This window comes from Cyrtonyx montezumae, unplaced genomic scaffold (assembly GCF_038088225.1).
Source record: "Cyrtonyx montezumae isolate F1298 unplaced genomic scaffold, pur_monq_1.0 scaffold_5, whole genome shotgun sequence".
Taxonomy (NCBI): Eukaryota; Metazoa; Chordata; class Aves; order Galliformes; family Odontophoridae; genus Cyrtonyx; species Cyrtonyx montezumae.
In genome coordinates, this window is record NW_027072056.1 from 3,801,175 (window position 1) to 3,829,120 (window position 27,946).

The window sequence follows — 27,946 nt, forward strand, 5'->3', positions numbered from 1 at the left end:
AAAGAAAAGAAAAGAAAAGAAAAGAAAAGAAAAGAAAAGAAAAGAAAAGAAAAGAAAAGAAAAGAAAAGAAAAGAAAAGAAAAGAAAAGAAAAGAAAAGAAAAGAAAAGAAAAGAAAAGAAAAGAAAAGAAAAGAAAAGAAAAGAAAAGAAAAGAAAAGAAAAGAAAAAAGAGGAGGAGGAGCAGAGGGAGCGGAGCAAGGGGAGCTGTGCGGGACGAGGAGCTGTGCGGAGCCGCTCGGGGTCGGGCCGGGCCGCTCCTGGAGGGGATCTGATGCTCATCCCGGCCCGGGACACAGCCCGGCCGCGCACCCAAGGTGTGGTGCGCATAACCTCGCGGCCTCTGTGTAATGATTTTATTGAAAGGAGACAGTTGTGGGGGAACAGGTTTAACGAGAAGCTGTGTTTCCCCCTCGAGGGAATAGCTTTTTTTTTCTCTCTCTCTCTTTCTCCTTTTCTTTTTTCTTTTTTAGGTTTCCCTCTGACATCAAAGTCAGCAATCGGTTCATTGCAGTGTCAAGATCATTATTTAATTTATTTATCTCCACGAGTTAAATAGCTACACACCTGCGGACGGGCGAGTGAGCTGGAGGAGTAACTCCGGTAATAGCGCTGGGGGAATGGAAACGCAGCGCTGCGAGGCTGCGGAGGGGCGGTCGGGAAGGGCAGGAGGGGGAGGTGAGAGGGCAGGGAAGGGAGAGGGGGAAAGGGGGAGGGTCGGGCGGAGGAGAGAAAAGGAGGTGGGGGGCAGAAAGGGAAGGGGAAGAGGAAGAAAAGTAGAGAGAAGAGTGGAAGTGAGAGTAAGAAGGCGAGAGAGAAGGAAAGGAGGAGAGAAAGGAGGAAGAAAAGGAGGAAGAAAAGGAGGAAGAAAAGGAGGAAGAAAAGGAGGGAGGGAGGGAGGGAGGGAGGGAGGGAGGGAGGGAGGGAGGGAGGGAGGGAGGGAGGAAGGAAGGAAGGAAGGAAGGAAGGAAGGAAGGAAGGAAGGAAGGAAGGAAGGAAGGAAGGAAGGAAGGAAGGAAGGAAGGAAGGAAGGAAGGAAGGAAGGAAGGAAGGAAGGAAGGAAGGAAGGAAGGAAGGAAGGAAGGAAGGAAGGAAGGAAGGAAGGAAGGAAGGAAGGAAGGAAGGAAGGAAGGAAGGAAGGAAGGAAGGAAGGAAGGAAGGAAGGAAGGAAGGAAGGAAGGAAGGAAGGAAGGAAGGAAGGAAGGAAGGAAGGAAGGAAGGAAGGAAGGAAGGAAGGAAGGAAGGAAGGAAGGAAGGAAGGAAGGAAGGAAGGAAGGAAGGAAGGAAGGAAGGAAGGAAGGAAGGAAGGAAGGAAGGAAGGAAGGAAGGAAGGAAGGAAGGAAGGAAGGAAGGAAGGAAGGAAGGAAGGAAGGAAGGAAGGAAGGAAGGAAGGAAGGAAGGAAGGAAGGAAGGAAGGAAGGAAGGAAGGAAGGAAGGAAGGAAGGAAGGAAGGAAGGAAGGAAGGAAGGAAGGAAGGAAGGAAGGAAGGAAGGAAGGAAGGAAGGAAGGAAGGAAGGAAGGAAGGAAGGAAGGAAGGAAGGAAGGAAGGAAGAAGAGAAAGAGAGAGAAAGAGAGAGAAAGAGAGAGAGAAAGAGAGAGAGAGAGAAGAGAAAGAGAGAAAGAGAGAGAGAAAGAGAGAGAGAAAGAGAGAAAGAGAGAGAGAAAGAGAGAAAGAGAGAAAGAGAGAGAAAGAGAGAAAGAGAGAAAGAGAGAAAGAGAGAGAGAGAGAGAGAGAAAGAAAGAAAGAAAGAAAGAAAGAAAGAAAGAAAGAAAGAAAGAAAGAAAGAAAGAAAGAAAGAAAGAAAGAAAGAAAGAAAGAAAGAAAGAAAGAAAGAAAGAAAGAAAGAAAGAAAGAAAGAAAGAAAGAAAGAAAGAAAGAAAGAAAGAAAGAAAGAAAAAGAAAATGTAGAAAGAAAGAACGGAAGGAAAAGAAGGAAAGAAAGAAGGAAAAGAAGGAAAAGAAGAAAAAGAAGCTCCTCTAAAGTTTCCAGCCCACGTAGTCCCGGTTTTGCCCCGGCCCCTACGTGCATCCTCGGCCCGGCCCCTATCGGGTCTGGGGGGTTCCCACCGGGCCGGGCCGGGGGTGGCAGCGGAGTTCTCCGCTGGGATGGGCGCCGTGCCCCCCAACTCCCACCCTCCCCCCCCCCGCGGCTGCTCCCGCGGGGCCCGGCGGGTGCGGGCTGCAGCTTCCCCCCCGCGCTACCTCCGACCATTGTCAAACTAATCTGGGTAGATGTTAAAGGACACTGAGCTATCGGTGTTATCACCGAGACTGACAGCTCCTGTCAGCTGGGGTTACATCAGCGCCCGGCGCTCCCGGCGCCGCGCTCCCTGCCCCACGCCGGCCGCATTCAGCCCTCGTGTCCCAGCGGATCGGCCCGCTGCTCCCAGGCCCTCCCGAAGCCAGCTCCTTTAATTGTCCTCATTTGTAAGAGCCGTTTTGTCATGCTAAACAAGGCTGGAGCAGCCATTCTAACCTCTCCTTTCAGCCCCTTTCTCCTCTCCCCTTTTGTTTACCTTCGCCTGATCTCTCATTTATTTATCTATCTATTCTTCCCCCGCTTACCCTCCCATTCAAACCCCATGTATGTTAATTGTGTTATGCCGTTTAATTCTAACATCGGTCTCCAAAGAGCACTTAACGAGCAAAGCACATCCAAACACGCCGCGCTCCGCTATTCAGCTCCCGCAGACGGACCCCGCGCTCCTCTCCTCGCCTCCGTCCCTCCGCGGAGAGACCCTCCCTGCACAAAAGGACCCCGTGAATAGCGCCCGGACACCGCTAATTGTCCCCCGGCACGGTGCTAATTCCCACCCCGACTTCCAAAAATGAAATTAAAAAATAGAGAACGAAAAAAAAAAAAAAAGAGAGAGAGAGACGGAGAAACGTCGCACCAGTAAAAAAAAAACAAAAACAAAACAAACTTGAACGCCGCTAACTTTCGCAAAGCTCACTACTTTTCCCCGACGGGAGGGGAGGCCCCCACTTTCCCACCCGGCTCTCCCCCTCGCGTGTGTCCCCCTCCCGCAGCCGCCGGCTCAACCCGAGGAGCTCCGAGCGGAGCCCGCAACGGTGCGGGACGCGGTGCGGGGCGGCCCGGTGCGCGCCGTCGGGGCTCGGGTGTTCACGCCACGCAGCGGCCGCGGCCAACGCCAGATTGCCTTTATTCCGAGAGGCTTTGTTCAACCGACGAAGGGGTTTATCGAGGTAAAGTCCTACCGGATGCACACCTTTTTGTGGTGTCGGTTTTTTTGTTGTTTTTTTGTTCTTTTTTCCTCCCCAAGACATCGCGAAAACATATTTAAATGACCATCATTTATTGTTATTATTATTCGGTGTTTCGTTATTAGTAGTATTAGTATCAGTATCATTAATTCCTTTTTTTTTTTTTACAGTTCTACCGCCTGACTTCGTACCTGACGCTCTGCCTAAAGTAAACTTAGATCTAGTCTCACTGGATCACACAAATTTAAGGACTATCTGTTTTAAATTAAGCAAACACTATCATATGTTTTAAATATAAATGTTTCTCTCCCTCTGTTTCGCCTTTTTTTTTTCTTTTTAACTTTGAAGAGCCTTTTTCCGACACGAAAAGCGATTTTTTTTTTATCTTTTTTTTTTTCTTTTTCCCGAGTAGTGCGTGGTGGCAAAATATATATATATTTATATATATAACACAGCCGCTTTCGTCTTTCAATGTGCAAAAGGAAAACAACCCCCCCCAAAAAAAAAAAGAAAAGAAAAGAAAAATCGGAGTAGGACCGGGACTTCCCAAAGTCACGTCCGAGTGCCGTGAGACCCTGGAGAACTCCCAGACGTTAAGGGAATAAATAAAAATCACCGCCTCTTTCTCTCCCCCCCCCCCCCCCTCGGTCCCGAAGGGGCAGTTCAAGGTTTGCTTCTTTTCCTTTTTCTTTTTTTTTTTTCTCTTTTTTTTTTTTCCTTTTTTTTTTTTTCTTTCTTTCTTTTTCCCGGATTTTCTGGCTTGCTTGCTTGCTTGCTTTTGTTTGTTTTGTTTTGTTCGTTTCTTAAAACACATTTACAACTCGGCCCGGTGCCTGGATCCTATCCGTCCCCTCGGTCGCAGGTTCCCCCACCCTCACCCCCCCCCCACCCCACTTCGGGCCCGGGCACAGCTCTCAGCATCTCCGCGTCCCCGGGGCGCGTCCGCGGCTGTCCGGGCAGCACAGTCCTGGCTTCGGGAGGCTCCGGCGGGGGTTATGTACATGCACACGGAGGAATCCCAGTCCGGCCTGCTCCCCGGGGTGGGGGCCGCCTGTGGGGTGTGGGCGGGTGTTACATAGCAGTCGCGTGTGCTGAAGAATAGGGGTCTATGCCAGTCTTGGTCATGCCCGGGAATAATATGTAGGCAACCGGAGGCTGCAAACTGGAGGCCGACCAAGCGGTACAGTTACACGGCACCACATAGCCCGGGTTGGTCGGCGAGGGGTGGGTGTGGGTGTGTTGGCTGGGGCAGCTCAGGCTGCCGAAAGCCCCGTTCTGGTATCCCAAGGTGGAGGCGTAGGGCAGGGTGCCGGTGGCCAAGGTGTGAGGAACCTCGGTCATCTTCTGAATGGCGCTGGAGCTGAACTGGCTGGGGTCAAGTAAGGAGTAAGGTGCTGAGGTGGGGGGCAGGAAAGCCCTGGCTTTCTCCGGGGAGCTCAGCAGCGAGTCAGTGGCCCCCACGGGAAGCCCGGCGGCCTTTAAGGGATCGGTTTCCCCCAGGTAAGGCAAAGGGAAGACATACCTGTCCTTTTTGAGCAGGTTCTTGGGCTTGCGCCGGGGCCGGTACTTGTAGTCGGGGTGCTCCTTCATGTGCTGCGCCCGCAGCCGCTTGGCCTCGTCGATGTAGGGCCGCTTCTCCGCCTCGGAGAGCAGCTTCCACTCCGCTCCCAGCCGCTTGCTGATCTCCGAGTTGTGCATTTTGGGGTTCTCCTGGGCCATCTTGCGCCGCTGGCCGCGGGACCACACCATGAAGGCGTTCATGGGGCGCTTGATGTGGTCGCTGGGTTTGGACATGCTGCGGGCGGGCGGGCGGGAGGGCGGCGGGACGCTGCGGTGCGGGGCGCGCTGCGGGCACCGCGAGGAGGAAGAGGAGGAGGAGGAGGAAGAACAGGAGGCGGCCGGGGCAGCCGGAGGAGCGCCAGGCGAGGGCTCAGCTGATCATCACAGTCCTCCGCCGACGCCGTCCCCGCCGGGATCCGCGCCGGGGCGGGGCGCGGGAGGCGCGGAGCGGTGCGGAGCGGAGCGGCCCGCGGGGATGCTCGGGGCTGCCCGCGGGGCCCGGCGGGCGGCTAGGCGGGCGGCGAGCCGCCGGGCACAGCTGCGGGCCGGCGGTGGGGACGCGGAGCGGCGCGGGGCAGTTCAAAGGCGAGGGGCTGCGGCGAGCGGGCTGACATAGTGGCAGGGCGTTCACAGCGCGGCTGGGCGCCCAATCAGCGCGGAGGGGGACCAGCTTAAAAAGAGAGGGAGAGAGGAAGGGCGAGAGGAAGAGGAGGGGAGGGGACAGGGGAGGGAGGAGGAGGAAGAAAGGAGGGGAAAGGAGGACCCCCCCCCCCCACCACCACCACCAGCAGCGCGCAGATTAAAGGGAAGGCTTTTTGAGTTGCCGCGCTAACAGCGAGCGGAGCGGGGGGGAGGGGGCACCGGGACCCCCGGGATATGCGGACCCGCGTGTGCCGGGGTCCCGGGGCCCCTCCGTCGCCGTCGGGGCTACGGGCGCCGCGCTCCGCCGGGCCGAGGCCGCTCGCCGCTGCCAATTCCCCCGCTCCGCAGCCCCGCTTAACCCCTGGAGCCGGCCCGCGTCTCGGCTCGCTTTGAATAATTGCCTGCCTCCCGTCAAACGCCCGTGGGGAAAATATTTATTAAATGGAAACAATTGTTCCGAATCCCGGCGGGGGCCGCGTTTGTTCGTGGCTTATTGGTTTTGAGCACCTGCTTGGTTAACAAACCTGCTCCGAACAGCCCCCTCCGAGCCGTCCCTTACCCCGGTGCTGAGCTTTCCGGCCCCTCCATGGCTAACGGGGGCAGAAACGAGATGTGGGCTCGGGCCGGGCCGGCGGTGGGGTCCGCAGCCCCACAATCTCCGCCCTCCCTCGGCCGTCCCCTCGAGGCAACTTCGGCTCTCGCCGGAGCGGCCCCGCGCTGCCGTTGGCGGTGGTTACCTACCCCCGGAGTAGTAATAACAACAGCAGTAATGCTAACAACATCATCAACCACCCTCGGTTATTTCCTGCTTTTCCTTTCTTTTTTTTTTTTTTCTTTCCCTCCTTTCCGCTCTCAATAAATGACTTTCATTTCCCCGTGCGCGTGCGGGGCCGGGGAGGAGGAGGAAGAGGAGGAAGATGGGGACACACGGTTTACAGTCCGCTCAACAGGACGGGGCCGGCGGTGCCGGAGTCTCTGCCACTGCCGCCACCGGAGCCGTCCCAGCGGCTTTTTTCGTTGCGTTTAGAAACGAGTTGGAAATTTCCCAGCCCCACTCCCCATTCCCCCCAGAGCGGGGGCTAAGGGTCGGGTTCCCTCCCTCTCAACCCCCCCGGCACGGGGGAAACTCATGGGGAAACCCCTCCAACCCCTTCCCAAGGTGAAGTCCTCTCTCCCCAATTCCGAGCAGCCTCTCTCGAGAACCCCTCAACAAAAGGAGGGGGCTGCAGGAGGCCCCTTCCCCCTGCATTCCCCCCCCCCCCTACCCACACATCCCCCTAAAAGTGTCCGCAGCGTTACCCCCCCCCCTCGGGCAGCCCCGTCGGGGAGGGAGCGGGGATGGCACATGCGGCAGATGCTGGTGGGAACTGCTTTCCCCCCCAACCCACCCGTGGGAGCAGCCCTCGCGTAGCGTGTTTTCCCCTCCTCCGCTTAAAATACGAAACTACCTTTGTTTTCATTGCTTGTTCTCGGATACTTCGAGGATGAGGAGGGGGAGGGAGGGGCGGAATATATACATCATTTGTCATCCCGTGTGCAAATTAAACCAGGGAAACCTGGAGCCGTTTGCCAAAATTCGGCTCTAGCGGGCAACTCGCTCAGAGGGGATGAGAGAGCGATGGTTTTGCCCGCTCCCAAAAAGTCTCCCCGAGCACTCCGTGACGCTTCGCGATATTCACGATAAAATCCAGGCAGCTCCGCTTCCATTGGCTGCTACCTCTGCCGCGATGCATCGCATACGCGCTCCGATCGGGAGCTCGGGGCGTTTCGGGCTGGGTGTTATTCATCGCCATCCTATAGAAGTTTAAAAAAAAAAAAAGAGAGAGAGAGAGGAAAAGCAAGATTTCCTCCGAGGTGCTGATGCCCCAGTCCTTAAACACTCCCACTCGCAACAACACGCCTCTCCTGGCAGCAGCGCGCCTGTTGCATCCCCCAAGGAGGTCCGGGGCTTGTTGGGAACTTCGCAGCAAGCAGCAGCGATTTCCAGGGCGATGGCAGTTTGCTTAGACATCCCAACGAGGAGTGCAATTGTAAACCTGAATGACATCACGGTAACGCAGAAAGATAAGAAGAGGCTGTTACGGAAACGTTACGATTATATTCTCGGAGGGAGTTCATTCGGAGTAACTTTAATTCGAGGGGATCGCGGAGCCCGAGATCTCTGACGGCAGCACAGACAGAGCCGTGCTTCTGCCTTCATCCTCCTCCTCCTCGCAGGAATTGCCCGAAGTGACACAGCACCTAGAACCTGAAAGTGTCCTGACCCAAAATTTAACTGCTGGAGGACCACGGATCGTTAAAAAAAAAAATTGTTTCGCGTTTGTGCTTCGGGAATTGGGCGCGGGATCTGAAACCGATGGGAGCACTCTGCCCGGCTGCACGGTGGTGTCACAGCCCCGGTGCCATTCCCGCTGACAGCGGAGCTCAGTGCATACATACAGAACGAGCTCGGTGCCCAGGCTGAACATTGAGGCAGTTTTCATTCCTATTTGATTTTTTTTTTTAACATGCAAATGCATAAGCATGTTTCTTCACGCATGTGCCGCATATTGAAACAGAGCCATTTAATCACATGCCATCACATAATATATATATACACCTACTTGTTAATATCTGTGTGTAAGACACCTGCACACACACTCATCCAAGCACCGATGCGTTCACAGACACTGTGCAGAACACAGTCTGCACCTGCAGGATATTCTCTGTGCATGTTGGTGGTATTTCTCGCTCAGCACCTCCCAGCCCTAGAAAAACCACTCGTGGAAATGGAGGCACCCAGAGTTACTTACTCTGCACAGGCAGGTGTAAGGGAGCAGGTCACCACCTCGTGCTTTGGGCCAGGGGATGGATGTGTCAAATCCCATCAGCCCCAGTCCGCATTCTCACACCGGCCAACACGAGGTGGGAAGAAACTGCACTCTCAGGAAGGGTAACTCACTGAAAAAACCACACACACATTCCTCTCAGCCCATCTTAATGAGCATCAACTTTACCCTCTGTGGCTCAAAAGTTTGCAGACCCTTCCAAACTTCATTTTTGTCCTGCTCCTTCCACCTGGCTGTGATGCTGTATGATTGCCAGTGAGCTCCCTGTCCTTTATCACAGTGCTGGGTGCATCTACCAAACACTTCTCCCACAGGTGATGTGCTCATTATTTTCCAGACTTGGTGATGATTCTGTGATTCTGTTATCTTGCAGCCCTCATTTTTTTTCTGTTAATGAGGAGGGCAGCGAATGTTTTCTGACCAGGGGATGTCACCCCAGGGAACTTCTGGTGCTGGGAGAGCTGTCCCTGCTGGAACAAGGTGACAGCCCCTAGGGTGGAGGGGGAAGAACATCTCTATGGGACTGCCTTATAGCTCGGTTTTGTGCCCTGAGCCACAGCAGCCTGCAAGGAATAGTACGGGCACGATGCTCTGAGCAGCACTGGCCACAGCCAGCAGGCACCACTCGGATTGCCACTGCAGTGTGCAGCACTGGGGCAGGGTCAGATCACAGCCAGGGTCCCTGGGCACAGCTCCTGTGGAAGGGAAGGGGAAATCCCTGTGGGCTTCTTCTGCACCAAAGACAGCAGGTGGGAGTGCTGAGAGCCTCTCCGCAATGTGAGGACATTCACAGCCTCACATGTAAACCCAGTGCTCAGCACAGAGCTGACATCCCAGATGCCATACAGCTGAAGAGCCTCAGTCCTCACCAGCAGCACAGAGTGAGGGATAAACAACCTGAGCCCAAAAGTGCAAAGCAGGCTGGTAAGGAAAGGTGGTATCTTTTGTTGGAGCAACTGATACAGTCAGGGAAAAATGAAAAAAAAGAAAAAAAGAATAAAATAACAGGATCTCAGACATGTGAGCTCTGGAATAGAAGCAGTACCTTTCAAGTAAAGAACCAATGCTGAACTGTATACCTCGAGTCCTTACTGAGCTCCACTTCTGGGAGCCTGACAGCCCCGTCGGTGGTAATGCAGCACTCCTCCCTGCTGCAGGAAGCAAGACTGTCCTCAGTGACATGCTAGGCATGGAGAAACTCAGGAGGCTGTCCAGGGCTGGGTGAGGGCTGGAGGTGGGGAGAGAACTGTCCACCAGGGCTCGATATGCTGGGTGAGCTCAGCAGTAGAACTTCTGGGTTGCTGACGTCAGTCCAAAGCTACACATGATGCACAAACTTGACCAGCTGCTGTGCACTGCAAACGAATTCTCAAAACACTTACTTTCCCAATATTATTCTGAAATAGTGAAATCATCATAGGATCACTAAATGGTTTGGGTTGCAAGGGACCTTACAGCCCATTCAGTCCCAACCAATGCCATGGCTGGTTGCCTCCTACCAGGTCAGACTGCCCAGAGCCCACCCAACCTGGCCTTGAACAGCTCCAGGGATGGGGCACCCACATTTCTCTGGGCAGCCCTTGCCAGTGCCTCGCCATACTCTCAGTGAAAATTTCCCCCTTGACATCTAAATAACAGGAAAAGTGAAGTTCTGACCATCATGCAATAAACAGAGAAAAATATTCCTGTTGATCTGCATGGTCCCATCACCTATTCACAGGCTTGTCCCTGAGAATGGCATTTTGCATTTGGGTGTCTAAGAGAGATGGATGGGCTCGAAGGCAGTCACTGTGGAGGTCCCCAAGGGCAGCAGCACTCTGGCTTTCAAGAGCATCCATTATTTTAGTGAACGGTGGTTCAGTTCGTGCTCACTTCATTTATTTAGGATCTATCAGTGTCACACATACTGATAAGGAGGAGTAAAACTTCTTCTGTCAAAAATGTGCTTTTGGAACAGTTTGCCTGCTCTTGCAAAAGATCTGCCCCAGAAACACAGCCAGACCCACAGTGTTCAGCTTCCCATGTGTATGAACCAAATCACCAGGTGTATGAACCAAAACTGACTCATACAATTGTAGACTCATCCATGTTGGAAGAGACCACTAAGATCATGTAGTCCGACCATCAGCCCATCTCCACCATGCCCACTAAACCACATCACTAAGTGACACATCTTTCCCAGACATCACACAAGAAGCAGTCATTCCCTTCCCACTCTTCTTCAGTTAAACATATTCACCCAAATTCAAAGCTGTGAGCAGGTAGCACTCAAGACCCATCAAGGATCCACACAGCAGACAATTTCTCTTGCTACAAAGACTCCAGACCTCTTCTCCTCATTCACACAGCTGTTCTCAGCATCTCCAGGTGAAGCTGCAGGTGTTAGTTGGGATACTGGAAGCACCAAAGGCCATTTCTTGGCAGTGACATGCTCCCAGTACAAAGATAGGGCTGTAAGAACTGACGGCTAAGTGCTGTCAGTCAGAGGCCTGACAAAAACATCCATTGTGTGGTCCAAAATAATCTGGATGACCTCCAGAGGAGACAGACAGGTTTTATGCATTGTTCAGGTCCCAAATTGCTGGAGATGACCACAGTAGGCAGAGATGCTCTATGGCAGTCAGAGTTGATAAGTAGAAAGAGATGCTCACACGCCTCAAATCCAAGACCCTCAGCAGACCATTGGCTGCAGAACCAATCTGAGAAACACAGTTTTGGACTGAACTGGTGAAATAAAATCTGAACAGTCAGAACAATGCTCAGAGCCCACACGGTGCAGTTGTCTCAGGTGCCGTGTTCTGGTGGGGAACACTGATGATATGTCCCCATCAGTAACAAGGGAGTTCTCCAGCATTCAGTCCTAGGCTGCAGAAGTTGTTCCTCCTTAGGAGCAGCAGAGCTGTGGTCCTCAGGCATGCCATGAGCATCCTACCCAGACACCATATGGACCTCCTGCCCACGCAGGCTGTGAAACTGATGTACAGAGGCAGCAGAAAGAAAAACATTGCTGCTGTGCTCCAAAACACATTGAACAGATCAGCAAAGTGCTTGGGTAGAGAAGATCCCTAATAGCTTGAGACAACTGGCGATCCACCCAGTCTAGATGGAGGACATAGCCTTATTCAGACAGAAAAGTTGCTGCAAGACAGATACAATGACCGAGAATTGGGTCCAGTGTTGCAAAAAATGTTCCTGGTTTGTTTCCTGTGTGTCCTCTCCTACTCTGCCCAGCCCTGCTCATTTGGCCCCAGCATCCTGACTCCAGCCTCAGACTCCTTGGCAAACACATCCCCCTGCAGCAAACCCAACTTTGGGGAAGTTTCAGGAAGTAGTTTTTGGGGGGATGGTACAGATTATACGATCGTGGCTGGAGGAAATTATTATATTTTTAATTGAATTTTGTGTGTTATGCTCAGATACTACAGTCGTGGGTCCTTTATCAATTGTTAACACGAATACTAATGAATACTAATGCTAATCATTTGTTTCTGGAAACAAATGCATAGATATTTGATGGAAAAGTCTCTCTGAATTTTAACACTAGAAATAATGAAATGCATCAGAGCCCTGTGGTGCCAGAGGACAAAACCCTACAGTTACAATATGGTGACACAAAACGTGAGATACGGAGGAGTCATTGCCCGCATTTATGTAGGTTGCTCCCAAACGTAATGCCTTCCATTTATTTCCGTGCAAAAGACAATAGCTGCAAAGAACACAGTAACACTATTTGAAAGAGCAAATTCACAACTGCAAAACACCGTTTTTCCACATAGTCGCCACTATAGTTGAATAACATCAATAGGACCAGCTCGATCAAGTAGATTTTACAAAGCGAGGAAAAAGAATGCTCAGCCATCTCTGAGGATTGAGGTTTGCAAGGGAAAACTCCACGAAGTGGCAGTCAGCCCTTAAATGGGGTTTTGCCTGGCTCCACCCCTTCTGGTCACGCAGGTGAACTGCCTTCACCTGTGCTCCCAGGGCTGATTGGGTCCTTCCTTCAGGTGCTCTGTCAGTGGTTCAGGCTGTGACTCAGCAGTTGCCGTACACACTACCACTCACTATGCACTTTCAATATCAATTAGCATACTGGTGGGAAGTTGCAGCCTCTACTGCCATACCACAGACACCTGCCTATGATATTGTGGGCCAACACAATAAAATAGGAAGCATTAATATTGGAGCAGTCCTTGTAGCAACCAACTCAGTCATGCTAGGGCCCAGATGTTGTTCTCTTTCCACCTGTGAGCGAAAAACTCCAGCAGACTTGGACCCAAACAGCACCAAATTCTCCCCAGGAACCCCTCTGAGGGCAATCACCCTCGCCCAGGCAAGAGGAGCAACCACAGTGTCTCCTCCAGGATCCATCCCATGGGGCAGCACCTGGCACATCCACCAGTGGACGTGATGCTCCCCACTCGTTATTTATGTGTTATGTAGGCTTGCATGGAGTCCATCTCTCCAGCAGCAGCTGGCTCTTTACAAGGTTGGGAGATGAAAGTGAGCTTTACTTCCAGCCACCCACCCCAAACAGGAAGGCACACTGCTAACCCTTTCCTAACCCTCTAGACAGGGATTTTGTGGGGAATAATTTTGCCAGCAGGAGATTCCAGAAACTGCAATTAACCAAAGACCTGGGTGAAGCATGCCTTATATCTTGTTCCAGATACACTCACAGAGGTTTATCCTGGGGTGGGGGAGGCAAACGTTTAAGGGAGGGCCTGCTCTGGAGCACACCCAGTCTGCAGCACCTGCAAATTTCACCCCCAGGATAAATAACTGAGATATCTCCGTCACTTGGGGCCGCTCAAATTATTCATAGCAAATAAATTACCAGGTGCATTCAGTTTGTTGTTCACCCCTCCTTCCTTTTCCTACACGCTCATGAATCACTTGGAAATAGACTCTGATTTCTGCAAGAGTGTCTATTAGTCATAATAAAGAGACGTGGCATGGCTCATGTGAACACATGTGGCCAATGGGCTGTCAGCAAGTGGTTGTTACAGGTCTGGTACCTCCATCTGACTGGTGATTCAGGGTGTTTGCTACTGCTTCCAAGCCCTACTTGCTGATGGGACTTTTTAGTGAGCAATGGGAGTGAAGAGGGAGGACTGTGGAGATGCACAAGCCTGCTCTGCCAGGCAGGAATCCCCCACACCTCCCACAAAGAGAATTATAAAATCCCTAAGACTGGAAAAGACCCCCCAAGCCCAACATCAGCCCACCCCATCATGCCCACTCCCTCAGTGCCACATCTCCACGGCTCTGGAACACCTCCACGGGTGGTGACTGCCCCATTCCCCTGGGCAGCCTGTGCCAATGTACATATGAGGCAAGAGTGGGGATGGAAGTCCTCAGACATCTCTATGAGCCATCACAACAAAGTAATACGTTCTCCTCCTGGGTAGGTATATGAATAATCTTTCATTCCCTCCCTACACCAACAGCTTTAATCCTGATCACCAAGAAGCTATGCAGCACACAGGACCAGCCTTATTGTTCTATCTGAGCCCCTGCAAGGCTGACCCAACAAATAAACAACTCAGGCTTATCCCAGTGGACATCCAGGATCTCACTGGTCATGGAGGGAGAGAAAACTTCTTGCTAGAACACAATTTGATCTGTATGCAAATGGAGAATTAAGGAGACATGGGTGAGACATGGGTGGGAAGAGAGGAGGAGGAGGAGGTGCTGTGCCTGGACTTCCTCCACCATGGTCAGGTTGCAAGGGATGGGAGACTTGTCTGATTACCAGCCAAACAATGAGCAGCACTATTCAAACACATCCAATTACTGTTGTTATTCAGTGGGCAGAGGCCAACATGAGAATGAAAACACAGAAGGAGCAGAGAGGTCTTCGCCTGGGAAAGCATGTAGGAGCCTTGTAATGCTCTGCTCTGAAAAGGGATTTAATCAGCAGCAACAAATTTGCAGGGTGAGGAGAGAGAATGAGTGCATTGTGCACAGCACTGACTTTTCACGCTTCCTCCGACACAGGGGACACAGGGCATGCTGATAACCCCCCAGCCATCGCTTCTCCCAGGAAGGACTGCTGGCATGTATGAGATCAGGCTGCCCCATCCATTTAAACACAGCCCAAGGTCCATCTCTGAGAGAAACATCTCATTTTCCCTCTGATGTTCTGATTCTGTTGTGATTTGGTGGCTTCTTGAGATCAAGTCATCTCCCAGCCCTACCAAATGTGGGTCAGAGAGTCTGCTCTGCTGTTTTACCTGACCTGCTTGCTCCTCTTCCATCACAGCCCTGTTTGGTGATGGTTTTCACATGGGTTCCTGCACTGATAGATCACAGAACAACAGGATGGTTTAGGCTGGAAAGGACTTGTAGAGGTCACCTGCTCCAAACTCCAAGCGTCAGGTTTTAAGACCAAAGCAGCTGTTGTTGCACACCTTTACCAGAATAAAGGTAGCTTGGTGCTTCCCTTGAGGCTGCAGTGGTACAAGCAACAGCGTGAGGACACATACACTCAGTCTGGAGCTCATTCTGCTTTCTTTCTGCTGACATCACTCATTTCTCCATCCATTGGAGTGCCATCAGAAGGGGCCCTGGCTCATCAAGCCTCTCAGTATGGAAGACATCCACTGCTCATGAGGTTGGGGTCCCAAAATGAGGATTCTCCCCATTATGGTAAAAAAAAACACCAAACCTTCTATATGTCCAGAATAAGTCTAAATCTAAGATGAAGTGGAACGCAGTTTCATTTCTGCATATACGTTGCTTTTCAGAGATGGGTTCCCAAAACAGACTTCAAATGCTAAGAGAAAGAAAAAGAGAGAAGGAAATCTTCCTTCTTGTGTGGGTTATTCTTGCCAGCTCCTGGCACTGGAAGCAACCCCAGGGCTGAAGGTGCTGAAGATCAGCCTGGCTATGCCAAGCCGATCCCCGCACTGTCCTAACATGTGTGTGAGCAGAGTATTTTTGTCAGTTTAGAGATCAGGATTCTTTTCCATTTAGTCAGTCCTGGCTGTGCATTTGATCACTTACTGACAGAAATCGCAGCCATTCCCTCTGACTCACTCCATGCCCTCAGTCGTTACCTTCCAGATCTGCACTTGGCTGTCTGTGTCACTCACTCCTCCTGAACAGGACCTTGGGATCAGAAACAAAGTGGGATGGGATCACCCGAGAGCACAGGGGGGACAGAATTCCAGGGGATTCAGCACCTTGACCCCAATATTTTGCTCCCAGGGGCTGAACCCTCTGCACTAACTGGAGAAGATGAGCAGAGCCAGTTTGAAATGAAAGGACTGCTGGGTGAGTTCCTCCAGCCAAGTCGAGCTGGCAGCTCCAGCACGAAGGCTTATGATGTCTCTGCTCAGAGTGGCTTTCCATACATCGGTCCTTCCTCCAAAATTTGGGGTTAACCTTCACAGCCCTGGGTTGACACTACAATGCCATCCTCCTTCGTTTCCTTCCTTTATTTTTCTTGAAAACTTGCCTGATTTCTACGGCAAGCGTTTTCAATGATGCTGCCCCTTCTATTTATTTTTTTTTCCTGTTGCTGTCACACATTTGTATTTCAAACCCTATTCCCTTGGAAGGACTTCTTATTCTAATGCAGAAAATTTCAAGGATGCAATTGCATTTTCTGTTTCTGTTGCAAAACAGGAATATTTCTCTTGTGGAAATTTTCCATTAAAAATAAAAATAAAAATAAATGATAGTAAAAACACACACAAAAAAAAGCATGAGCAATATTCCACCCTTTGGAATCTGAAATAAATCTGGAGTCATGCCTGAGGAAAAAGGGGGAAGGAATGCCACAAAACGCCTTTATAAAACACCCCCACTCCCACGGGTGCGTGCGAAATACCACGGGCAGTGCGGGCAGGTCCTGGCCGCTCCGAAATAGCTCCGTGCCACTGGAGTGAGAGGACCAGATCGCAGCCTGCATCGCTGATCAGCACCAGGGGGAGGGCATTCAGCAGGGAAAACCCAGGCCCTACGGAGGGAGCGAGGTTGGGGTGCTCTGCTTGGGAATGCAGCCAGCAGAGGGTGGCTTGATGTGAGTGGGGGAGCTAAATCTGTGCACCTTGTTGGATTTTGGTGGCACGGGAGGGAAGTGTGAGCCCTCTGCTCCACCCTTGGCACGCGAGCAGTGCTGATGCTCCCGGGGGGCTGAACGGGGCTGGGTATCTTTTCTTTGAAGTAGAGTGAAATCCCAAAGCTTACGTTAGGAGAGTGCGAATCACTGCTAAAAGCTCTCCCCTCTCTGACCCCCATCCAGGAACTGCTAATCCAGCCTCGCTGCCTTCACCACAAAGCTGGGTGTTGCTTTTCTTTTTTCTTATTATCATTCCTTTTTTTGCCAAATTTGATCTTTGTGCTCAAGCGTGGCTGAATCTGACTGGAAACAAAACTACCACCCTACTTTGGTCCAAAAAAGTGCGATTTAGTTGTGCAATAAATCATGTCACTCCATGTGATATTTATCCTTTCTCTGAACACCTCTAGGGACAGATACTCCACCACTTCCCTGGGCTGCCCATGCCAGTGCCTCAGCATTCTTTCAGAGAAGAATTTCTCCCTGATGTCCAACCTGATACCCAACCTGGTTTGCGTTAGTCAGGACGCATCAGTGGGTGAGGATGGTTTCAGTGCTAAGGGTGAGGATGCCAAAGCAAACTGGATCCAGGGCCATGGGCTTCTGCACTCTACGAGATCACATCTCCAGCACTGCTATGCAGTGGTCATCAGGAGATGGTGATCATTTCCAGATAGGGACCAGCAATATGAATCGAGATGCCCACGAAGGTCACAGGGACCAGGCATTTCCTTTGGATGTGGAAGCAAATGCAGAATTTTTTTTTCATGAGTTTTCCACTACAGCAGGTGAAGCTGCCAAGTTGTGTCTTTTCTGGTGTTAAACTGGTGGCTGAGTGATGAGTGTTGAGCTGCCTTGGGGCTGGGACACCCCAAACCCCATGGGATGTGAGAGGCAGTGTGTTTCCTGCTTGTACCTGCATGGAAGTCTTGAAAACCTGTGTTTAAGGCTTAATACATAGAAGGGACAAGCGAGGTGGGAACTGCATTCCTGCTTTCTCCGTGGCCATTAAGGAGACTTTGCCTTGCATCTGCTGTGCCCAGTGACCCGTGTTACCTCCTGCCACCAAGAGCCCACAGTGTGCAGCTACAGGGTCCCCAGGGGAGACATAGGAAAGAGTTAATGATGGATAAATCATGGGCTTGCTGCTGTGGCAAGAGTGTGAAGCAAGGATGCTGGGACACCTCCGGTCCCTTCTCTGAGAGCATCCAGCCCCTCAGGGCTGCTCCTTTCCCACTCTTCCTGCTCAGACCATGGAAGAAGGAGGACGTCCCTCACATTCAAATCCATCTGACTCCATGTCTTCACTCCTCTTCTTATTTATTTTCATCTGGGTGACACGGCTGATCTCCTGCTGCACTTCAGCCTGTTTTGCCCGTCCTTTTTAGACACTCTTTAATACTTTGTATTGTTCGTGTTTTATTTTATCTTCTTATTTATTTCCCTCTAACGCCGACCTTCTTTCATCTCCCTAAGACTTTCTCCCCCCCCCCTCCCTCCGCTCCTGCCTGAGTCTCCCTTTAGCTTCTTATTCTTCGCCATAAGCCCCCTTTCCCTCTCTCTTCTTGTACCGGATCAGTGTAGGGCTTCATGCTTGTCATCCAGCCCGGCTCTGCTCGGCTCCCTCTGCCCAGGAGAGGGCACTGGCGCAGCAGCCCAGCGCTCCTTACCGCAGCCTCCATCTCTTCTCGTTTTCCTTTATTTATTATTTTTTTTTATTTTCTGGCTCCTCCCCGCGGATGAGCGTTGTCCCTTACAACCCCCCCCCTTCCAAATCCAACCAACCAACAAACTTTTTCTCCGTTTATTTCCTCTCCTTTCCCCCTCCCACGCTTCACTCCTCATCTGTGGGACCTCCTTTCAGGCCCAGTGCCATCACCACCAGAGCTTGGGGTGCTCGGTGCTCTCCCCATACCCCCGCTTCCCACAGCCCAGTGTTTGCTCCACCACCTCCTGCTCCCAAACCCCTCATCCACTCAGGGATCACTTCCCCAGTGCCAGTGGGAGGGAGGCAGACCCCGTGCTTCTGTGAGTAAAACAGTGCACGGAGCCTAAAAATAGCTACCGTGCGTCTGAGCTGCGTCAGCAGAGCTCAGTTTCTGAGTGCAGTGGTTCTCCACGGAGGAAACACCCTTGCTTGGCTGTTTGCTGGCTCCGGGTGCTCCTTGTTTCAGATCCCTTTGTGATTCCTGCATCCAGGCAAGGGGAGGTGAAGGCTTCCCTAACTGCCCACCAGGCAAATTGGGCTGGGGGTTGTGAGAGGCCATTCTGCTCTCCTCAGATGCAGTTATTTTTGGCAAACTTGGCTTTGTCAAAATCTTTTTCCTGACGAGGAAAGGCTGAGACGGGCTGAGGGCCGTTCAGACCAAGAGGGAATCTGATCATTATCTGAAGGATTTGCAGGAGGAACTTTCTTCAGCTCTGAAGTTTTTCATTCTTCCTCGTTTTTTCGCCATTGGAAATAACTGCTGTTGGCAATAAGGGCGAGGGCAGCCAGTGCACTGGAGGGTTTTTGGACCTCCCCAGACCCAGAGGAGAAGTTTGTGTGGCATTCAGTCCCCATATCCAGCGTGCTGTCTTTGCCATGGGCATGAGGAACCCTGAGATGTCGCCTTCTCCATCCCTACTGCCCTTGTCCCCATGAGGTCCCTGGGGTTGTGACAGAGCACAAAGTTCTCCAGGCACTGCTGGGGCTGCAGGTTGGGCTTCAAGCACAGGGACCTGTAGCTCCCTTCTTCGTGTCTTGTGTCTTTTCCCCAAGAAAAATCCATCACACGGGGTTTCCTCTAGAAATAGCCCTACCAGCTCACCACAACTCCTTCCCCAAGCCACCACGGCTGTCCCCAGCACTGGCAACTCTCAGGAAGCAGATGGGGAACTTTGCAGGTCCTCATTCCCTCCCCTATGTCCTAATGGGAGGAGAGGTCCTCGTGTGAGTGCACAAAGTCCCCATGCTGCCTCCGGGACTGAGGGCAAGAAGCCAAAATCAAATCTTCCCTTTTTTTTTTCCCTTCCTTTTTTTTTCCTTTTCTTTTTTTCCCAGAGTGTATCACTGGCTATTGTCCTTATCAAACAAAGCCCTTTCATCAGAGGTTCTTTAACACACTTTATTTCTCTTTTATTTTGCTTTGAAATAAGCCGGGCAACAATTAATTTCAGAGAGAGAGAGAGAGAAAGAGAATTCAACAAGGATCTATTACTACTCTCGGCTTCTATTGCTGTAATGAAAATCTATTTCCTTTCCCTTTTGTGTCCCATATAATTTAATGCCCATTTTATTAATGGTCTGAAATAATTACGGAACCTTTTGTGATTCTCAAGTATGTTTCATTTAATTGTGCAATAAACGCCTAATCTCTTCCTCCATCTGAAGCTATTATGGCATTAAAATTAACAATTATGCAGCAATGCGCCCGGGTCCATAGAAATCACTCCAGATAACTAGACATATATAAATCATTCATGAGAACAATTTCTGAAAAGAGACGAAGGGAGAGAAGAAAAAAAATGTGTTGAGAATGACATTGGGAAGCCAAGGGCCTGGTCTCTAAGAAGATAGCAACACCTTAAAAAAAATCATTTTTTTTTTCTTCTTTTTTCCCCTTTTTTGTTATTATTATTTTACTAATTGTGTTCAGTAGCACAGCCTTCCTCCCCCCCCCCCCCCCATTAGTCTGACAGATATTTTCAGAATTAATTAACCGTTAGCTCAGAGGATAAATTGTTCATTATCAATTTTTCCCCCCTTCCTTCTTTCTTTTTTCCCTTTTATAGTTTTCTCTTTTTTTTTCCCCCTCTCTTTCAGGCCAGCAATTACACTCTCCGCCTTTCACTGGCAGGTCCTGTTCTGTAGGAGGTAATCCAAATGGGGAAAGTGCTTTTTCTTTCAACCCTATTCACTTCTCCTCTTCTTCCTTTTGTGGGATTTAATAACCACGGCTGATAGGCACGCTGTGGACAGAGAGGTTAAGTTTGTTGTCTCAGCACTTTGCCGTCAGAGGACGGCTCAGGCATCCTGCCTCGGCCAGCCCTCCTCTCTGCTCCTCATGCTGCACTGCTGTTTAATTGTGATCCCTCTAATTATGACTTGAGCCCCAGGATGTCCAAGCCACTTGGCTTAAAGGCTCATTTTTCACACAGGAAGGGAGTCCAGGACATCTCCAGCTTGGTTCTCCGCCGGTGCTAGATGGGGGAGGCTTGGGGAATGGCACTGGAAATGAACATGGATGTGTTAAAGGGCAATTTTGGAAGGAAGGTCTTGCACTGAAGCCAGCAAGCTGTGAGCCCAGGCTCAAGCAGCATCTCCCTTTGCAGACAGCAGATCCCAGGATGGGAGAGGACTACACTCAGCCCATCTGTCAGCCCTTGGTGGTCTGCGGGTTCCTGGCACGGTCTTTTGGGTCATGACAATGTTAGCATCAGCTCCCCGATACCACAGCATCCCCCACCAGCTCTACCAGAAGTGGGACATCCAACTGGCCCCTCCTACCCTGCCCCATCACTCTGCACTCCCAAGGGTCAGAGGGATGCAAGCCACGCCCCCAGTACTTATTTGTTTAGATTATTCACTTAGTTTCTTCTATTAGAGCAGTGTGCAGCAGACTGAGCAGCCTTTGTCCACCAGAGAGGAGATTTTGGATCAACCCATCTGGCTTCAGGAAACTAACAGCGACCTTCATCCCTTGTGCTGCCATCGTCTTCCATCTCTGACAAGCCCCCTCACTAATAATTCTCCACACTCACACAGTTTTTTTTCTTTAATCGCCTGTCTTTGTTCCTCCTCCACAACTTAAGTTAAACTCAGTGATGGAGTAACAGTGATGGCATGAAATGTTTGCCAGAAAGGTGGTGGAGACATTCAAGGTCAGGCTGGATGGGGCTCTGACCCCATGATGGAGATGTAGGTGTCCTTGTTCACTGCAGGGGAGTTGGACTAGATGACCTTTAAAAAAAAAACACTGTGCTTTGAGTCTTCAAGGTTGTAAAAGATCTTTAAGAGCCAGCAACATGGCATCTACTTGCTTATGTCTCTTACTGTATTGTCTGTTCTCGAAATACAACCACCCAAATCTCTAAAAGGTCTGATGGTGAATTCCATACGGCACACACATGGTTAAAGCTGATACCCAGATACAGATCTGACCAAGGACTTCAATTAGTCATTTTGAATAATAGTAGCATACTAGAAATGAGAGACATCATTTAGAAGAATCTATAATCAGCAGAGATCAACAGACTCTATCAAGCACTACGGTGAGCACGGTTCAAAAGATGATTCGTAAAATTAAAATCCCAAATTCGCCCAGCGACCCGCCTCTTTTTGAATCAGTGGAGAGAGTCACACGTCATCTTTGATACTGTTTTCTACATTGAGAAACCCTTTTCTGATCAGGTCAAAAAGCCTGACCTCCCTGGCAGATGATAAGTGGGACCTATTGGGCAGCGTCATGAATTTACCTCTTAGAAAATGCCTTTTGCTCTATGCTGAAGAAGTCTGGAGGTGAAAATGCTCTCGTGCCATAACTACGAGCAATGGAGTATCACTCTGTTGCTGAATGGATATGGAAGGATAGCCTGGCTCTCTGACACCATCTTCACCCTCTCACCCCTCCACCCATGGACCACTGGGGATGCCTGGCAGTCCCCTTGCCCCAGCCCATGACAGTTTATGTCAGGACTGACGCAATGACCTGCCCAAAATCCTGCAGAGAGGTTGTGATGGAGCTTCTTTCACTTGTCCCTACCATTGCCTTAAACTCCGGGCACTGTTTTTAAAGAGAAGGCTTGATAAGAGACTGACAGAAAGTCCTGCCTGTGAACATAGCACCCCTGGCTGAAGAGGAAAGGAGCTGAAGTTTGCCTGCAGAAAATGAGGGACATCTCCTTGAAGCTGTCTAAGGAGGATATGGAGTTATTCTGCACAAGTGAGAGTGATACTGCCAAAACAGGGCCATGAGGGAAACAGAGGCTGGCTGCCATGCAGGCTAGTGTTCAGAACAGGCTTTGCTTTGACTTCAATCAGTATAAAGTAAATACTTCATTCGTAAGTGATTTCCAAAGCTTTTTCTGCTTTCTAAATCTTTCCTTTATCACTTAACATTAAAATCAAAGCCTTCTTATTGCTCTTTCTTTTTACACAGAGAGAGAACTCTCAGTCAAGATGCGGGAAGATCCTTGCTTTTGATTAAGTGGCACAGGAAACCAAAATCCTAGTTCTTATACCCTTGCTGTACAACCATCCCAGTGGACAACGCTTCATCTCTGGGTTTATCTCAGTTCTGTCACTCCCTGGGGTCACAGATTTGCAGGTGAATGCACCTCATGTTAACACCTACAGCTTCTCAACTGAGCAAATTTCCAGATTCCAGCACTCAGTGACCACAGCTCCCATAGTGACACTAGAGGTCAGAGGTTATGCCTTATCCTTCATGTTCACATCATGTGCATGTTCGTGTAAATGCAGGAGAGAGAGAAGATTAAAATGTGACCTTCCAATTAAGACGTTATTTCCACCTCATTTCGATTTGCCTATTCTTAGTGCACTTCATCATTTCAGTTCATTTTATCCAAGTGTTCCAAAAAGTTCTCCTCTATTTCCCCCGGTGACGACGATTAAGGTACAACAGGAATGATTTGCATGTTTCCAAACTTTGCCACCTGTCTGGAATTAAATCATTGCTGCAAGGAGGGAGGGAAGAGAGGAACAGGGAGGTGATGGCAGCCAGATAAGGAGATCATGTAACCAAAAGCAATAGGCAACTATTTCAGTGACAACCCTCCCTTGGACTTCAGTAGATGACCAACGTCCTAGCCACTGGGGTATGGTTAGTGGTTGGGAGCCTCACTTTTAATGCTGTTGACTCCTCAAACTAGCTTGGTAGTCAATGCAGATTGCTGTGGAAATGCTGTCAGTGATGTAGAAACCACATCACTGTCCACACTGGCGATTTTTCCATCCCTTGGTTGCAACATGAGGTGTTGGCCAGGGTACTGGGAAGGCAACACTACCGGTGTGCTCAGCAGCAGATGAAGAGTTTTATCCAAATGTGGAGGCTTTGTGCAAGTCACTTCTGAGATGCAGCACAGAGCAGAGACCGCCTGGCCTCCAAATCCAGCCAGCTCTGGTACAAATGTCCAAGAACTGAGCACCCATTCTCAAAGGTGGAGAACTAAGCCACTCATCTTGATATTGGATGGCAGCTGGCAGCCTGGATTTGTATGAGCAGCCAGGAGAGGAACATAGGTTCAGCATAAAACCAGCCACCTCCAGCAGCCTGTTTGGAACAGGCTCAATAAAGCCTCACAAATCCATGTCTAACCTGCAGCCTGTGGCCCACATGCATCACTGCACAACTTGCACTGCAGCCATCCCCCACCCCACACCACCACAGTGATGTGGATTTTGTTACGTTGGCTAGGCACAGTCCTGTGGACAGCAAAGAACATACAGCCATGCTTTCCATTTTTGATAAAAGAATCTGAGAACACTTTTCAAGATTGACAAAAAAAATAAAAATCAATTTTTTGCTTTATTTGTGACTCCATTTTCAGTCGACATGAATACACAAGTTATGAATTTTCAAATGGAATGTATAGGGTCAAAAAAGTGAAGCCTCTTGTTTTATGAGGTTGGCTCATGTGGTCAGAGGCAGATGTTGATGGGATGGCAGTAGAGGTTGAACCTTCCCATCAACATCCCATTGCATTCTACTGCTGTGTGACAGATGGCAGCAGAGGGGCAGTCTGACAAATGGCATCTGATATGGAAGTGCATATGAAGCAAAGTTGTGTCACTGAACAATATGCGGATAAAAATGGCACCCAATGACATTTGATACTTGCTGAACGTTTGTAGAGAATGTCAGCAAAGCAGTGAAAATCCTTGAAAATCCAAAGGTGAGCTGCCTTACTGGCTTCAAAACTGGAACTGGCAAAGAGCGTGTCGTTACACTGACATTGCCCCATGTCACTACGGTTACAGTGGTCGAGATACCCAATTTTCCTGCTGTACAGGCCATCCTACTGAGGTGGATGCAACAGACCACCTCCCATTCCTCAGCAGGTCCAGTTGTGCAGACGTTATCAAAGCCCACTTCATTTAAATGCTCGTTTTCATTTCACTGACTGGTATTTATTTACTTGGTAGAGCGTGTTCGAGGTTGTAATGAAAAACGACCCAACCTCACCACCGAGACTGCCCCGTACTTAAGACGATTAAGATAAAGTCCCACATAAGTGGCCCTAATAAAAGGAATTTATCACAAGACATGGAGAGGAAGGTATCTTTATTCACAAGGTGAATAGCACTAAGGGTTGTCATTGCAGGTTTTCAGTTGGGGAAATTATCATTCATTCTCCAAATTACTGACTGCACAAAAATTACTAAATGGTGCGTTATCACTCCCTCTCAGCACGAGAATGCCTTTGTTGTACGTTTGATTACAAATGGCTTGCCCCATGATTATCATCAATAAATCACAGGTAAGCATAGCACATGCCATGAGGAGGCTTGGCTGAGAGGCTCCTGGAGCTGGCGTGAAAGGAAAGACAAAAGCCCCCTCCAGCGTGGAGCTGAGGTCTTTCAGTTTGGTAATAACTCATTGCACCGTGTTGTTCATGCACAAGGACAGCCATGGACTCACATGGTTGCAGTGAGAATTCATAGACACTGAAAATGCCTTTCCTTACCTCTTCATAAATCCATGCGAGTCGGAGATTCCTGGGTGTCTTTTTTCCTTTATTTTTTACTTCTCCTTTCCTTCCCCTTTTTCTTTTGCTTCTGTGTCTTGACAGGGGGAAAGCAAACACAGCAGGTACCAAACAGCATTCCAGGATAACAGATGAGGAGAACACAGGGGACACTTCTGAAGCTCTGGAGCAGATTTGCTAGGAAGTATGAAGTCCTCTCCACAACAGCAAGCTGTACACGGAGGTGTGAAACAGAGTCAGAACCATCCCCAGTGAGCCTTTGGGATCCTCCTCCTTCCAACACGTTTCAGTGACCCCTCGCTGAATTCAGGGCAAGAGTGTTGATTTTCTTTGGTGCCAATTTGTATTTATTTATTTTTTTTGCAGAAATATAAGCTTGCATCCACAGACCCATTGGTAATAAAGAGGCAATGCTCTGCAAGATAGAAGTATTTTGCTAGCATCCAAGCATCTGACCAGGCTTTAGGTGAGCTACAAGGAAGAGCTGATTATTTTTCTCTTGTTGAGTCCAAGACAGGCACCTCAGTCATCTTAGAGATTCCCTATGAGGGGCAGTTTGCATTCAGAATCATAGGACCACAGATTCAATAAGGTTGGAAAAGACTTCTGAGATCACCCACCCCACCATGCCCACAAACCATGTCCCTCAGTGCCACATCTCCATGGCTCTGGAACACTCCTAGGGACTTTTACTGACAAAATAATGAGATCTTTCCATGCACTTCAAAACAACTTTTGGGCACCAAGAGACACTGGGTAAAAAATGTCCAGTCTTCAGGGGCTGTGACCACCTCCTGTGTCGGAAGAGATTCTTGAATTCAGAAGTCTTGATTCAGTCACACACTTGGACCTATGTCAAAGCTCATCTTTGCTCTGCACTTGAGTCACTCGTATAAAACTGTCTCCAAAGCTTTTGCAGGAAGAAAATTCCAAAGAGGAGGATGGTAGCTTTTTCAGGAAGGCTGCATCAGAGAGCAAGAAGGAACATACAAGGAGCCCGAGTGATCCCAAAGCAGCTGGTGATATCTATATGGGAGGCAGAGGATGTTCAGCCTGGTGAACAGACAGTCCTTGCTGTCCAGTGAAGCAAAGCCTCTTTAAAACGTGAAGGCTGAAGAACTTCCCCATCAGCACAACGCAGTGTTTCTCCCCTCATCAGCTGTCTCGTGTCCTCACCTTTCTTTGATTTGTAAGAAAAAGATGGGGCTGTGTTAAAAACATCTGGGTGCACAGAGCCCATCACGTCGGTGCGGTGAGGCCAGGGAAGGAGCAGACACACTGCAGTGTGAAAGGGACCGAGTGCAGAGATTAAGATCTCTATCAGAGCTTGTGGCTCCAGCGATTACAGTGTATTAAGGCTCTGTCAGTGTTGACAAACACTACCCCAATTAGGAATTATTTTGGCATGGCATCTGATAGTACTGCCTGCTGCTGACCTGCTAAATAGACTGCCCTTTCCTCCCCCCTCTCATTTAATGGGACAGTAGGCAGCAAATAAAATTGGAGACCTCTTTGCACCATCCATTCTCCTTTTTTCACCTTACGTGACACACATCCATTGACAGCCCTGGGCTTTATACATGAACATTAATTCTAGTTACCCAAAAATGCCCTCCCTGCCACCTCCAGGCCAGCATCTCCCAGTACAACTGGTGATGCTCCAGCTGTGCAAGACATTTTGTTGGTAACTCTGGACTTGTGTTCATCAAATATACAGCAGAGGAAGCAGTTTTCTCTCATGAAAGCAGTGTCCATTTAATGCAAAGCTTATCCACAGCTCCAAGACCTCCCAAATGGTTGGTGCCCAGCGTCATGCTGCATGTACACATCAGTATCCACATTACTGCTACCTGCAGAACCAGTGTGAGAAAAGCAGGTATTATTCCATCTAAACTTCTCATGGGAAAAATGCAGAAAGATGAGGTGTGCACACAACCAGGGGCGAGGTACATCTGGGTAAGAGAAAGGCAGGAAATTGGAGATGCTTACCCTTTGCCTTCTCCAGGGCATTTTGGCTTCAGAAGGAGTTGCACCCTCTGGAGCCAGAAGCATTTGTGGTCACAGGTAGACATTAAAATCAACCAAGATGTGGATAGGACAGGAGGCTTTCTGAGATCACTGCTGGTGGCAGCTAAGGACTGTCAAAATGGCTCATGCAGAAATGGATGGGGCAGCTGTGTAGGCATGTTGCATGGAGACTAGAGAACCTGTAACTAAACACTTTATTTGGACATGGAAATAATACAGGGCAACCTCCTGCTCTTCTTTGGACCGTGACTGGTATGTAAGATTCAGTGTCTGCTGTGCTAAGCAACAGGTTGATAGGAGATGAGAATAAGGCTGTGCCTACAAAAGGGACTCCAAACATTGGTGACCAAGAGTTTAGCAAATAAGGCTGAAGGAAGCTGGTCTATTTGCTCTTATTGCTTTTACAATTAAGCCTTGTTTGAAGCTGCTGTGATGTAACAACGAGGCTGTCCTGACAACGGGATGGATGCTAGTGCCCCTACAGAAGGGCAACATCCATAAAGCAGGTTTCCCATCTGCTCCTTCCTCCTCTTCTCGGTGGAGTAGGAGGGTTTACATCCATTTATTGCTCCAGCTCACACGCTTCCATTAGAGAGAGGAGGACTGGGGGAGGCACGCTGTTTTGGTTCACCTTTCTGCAGCGGTGGAAATTGATAAGGTTCATATGCATACAAAAGGCTGAATGGAGAGGCAGGAGGGTGAACGGGGTCGTACACCCAGATGGATTTTTTAATTCCGGGGGAAAATAACACCACGCTCTCAAGTGATAACTGAGCCTTTCTTCCCAAGTCGGACCAAAATATGATTTTTCATCTGAGCATTGGAGGAGAGGAAAATTATACAGAATTTCATTCTGCAGAATAATAAGGCTTCATGCTGAATAAAGCTCC

At 49.7% G+C, this 27,946-nt stretch overlaps 1 protein-coding gene across 1 annotated transcript; it reads right to left on the reverse strand.

Annotated features, from left to right (window-relative positions):
* Positions 1-4,130: 4,130 nt before the first annotated feature.
* On the reverse strand, positions 4,131-5,343 carry SOX14 (SRY-box transcription factor 14). Its single transcript, XM_065748018.1, has 2 exons — positions 4,747-5,343; positions 4,131-4,593 (listed from the first exon to the last, which is right to left on the reverse strand). Exons 1-2 carry the CDS (start codon positions 5,016-5,018, stop codon positions 4,296-4,298), a joined length of 570 nt encoding a protein of 189 aa, XP_065604090.1. The 5' UTR covers positions 5,019-5,343; the 3' UTR covers positions 4,131-4,295.
* Positions 5,344-27,946: the final 22,603 nt, after the last annotated feature.

Bases quoted from the DNA above. Each gene is read 5' to 3' on its own strand.
- SOX14 (XM_065748018.1), bottom strand. From the start codon at position 5,018: ATGTCCAAACCCAGCGACCACATCAAGCGCCCCATGAACGCCTTCATG. The intron at 4,594-4,746 runs GTATGTCTTCCC...ACTTGACCCCAG, and splicing joins AACCTGCTCAAAAAGGACAG to CCAGTTCAGCTCCAGCGCCA.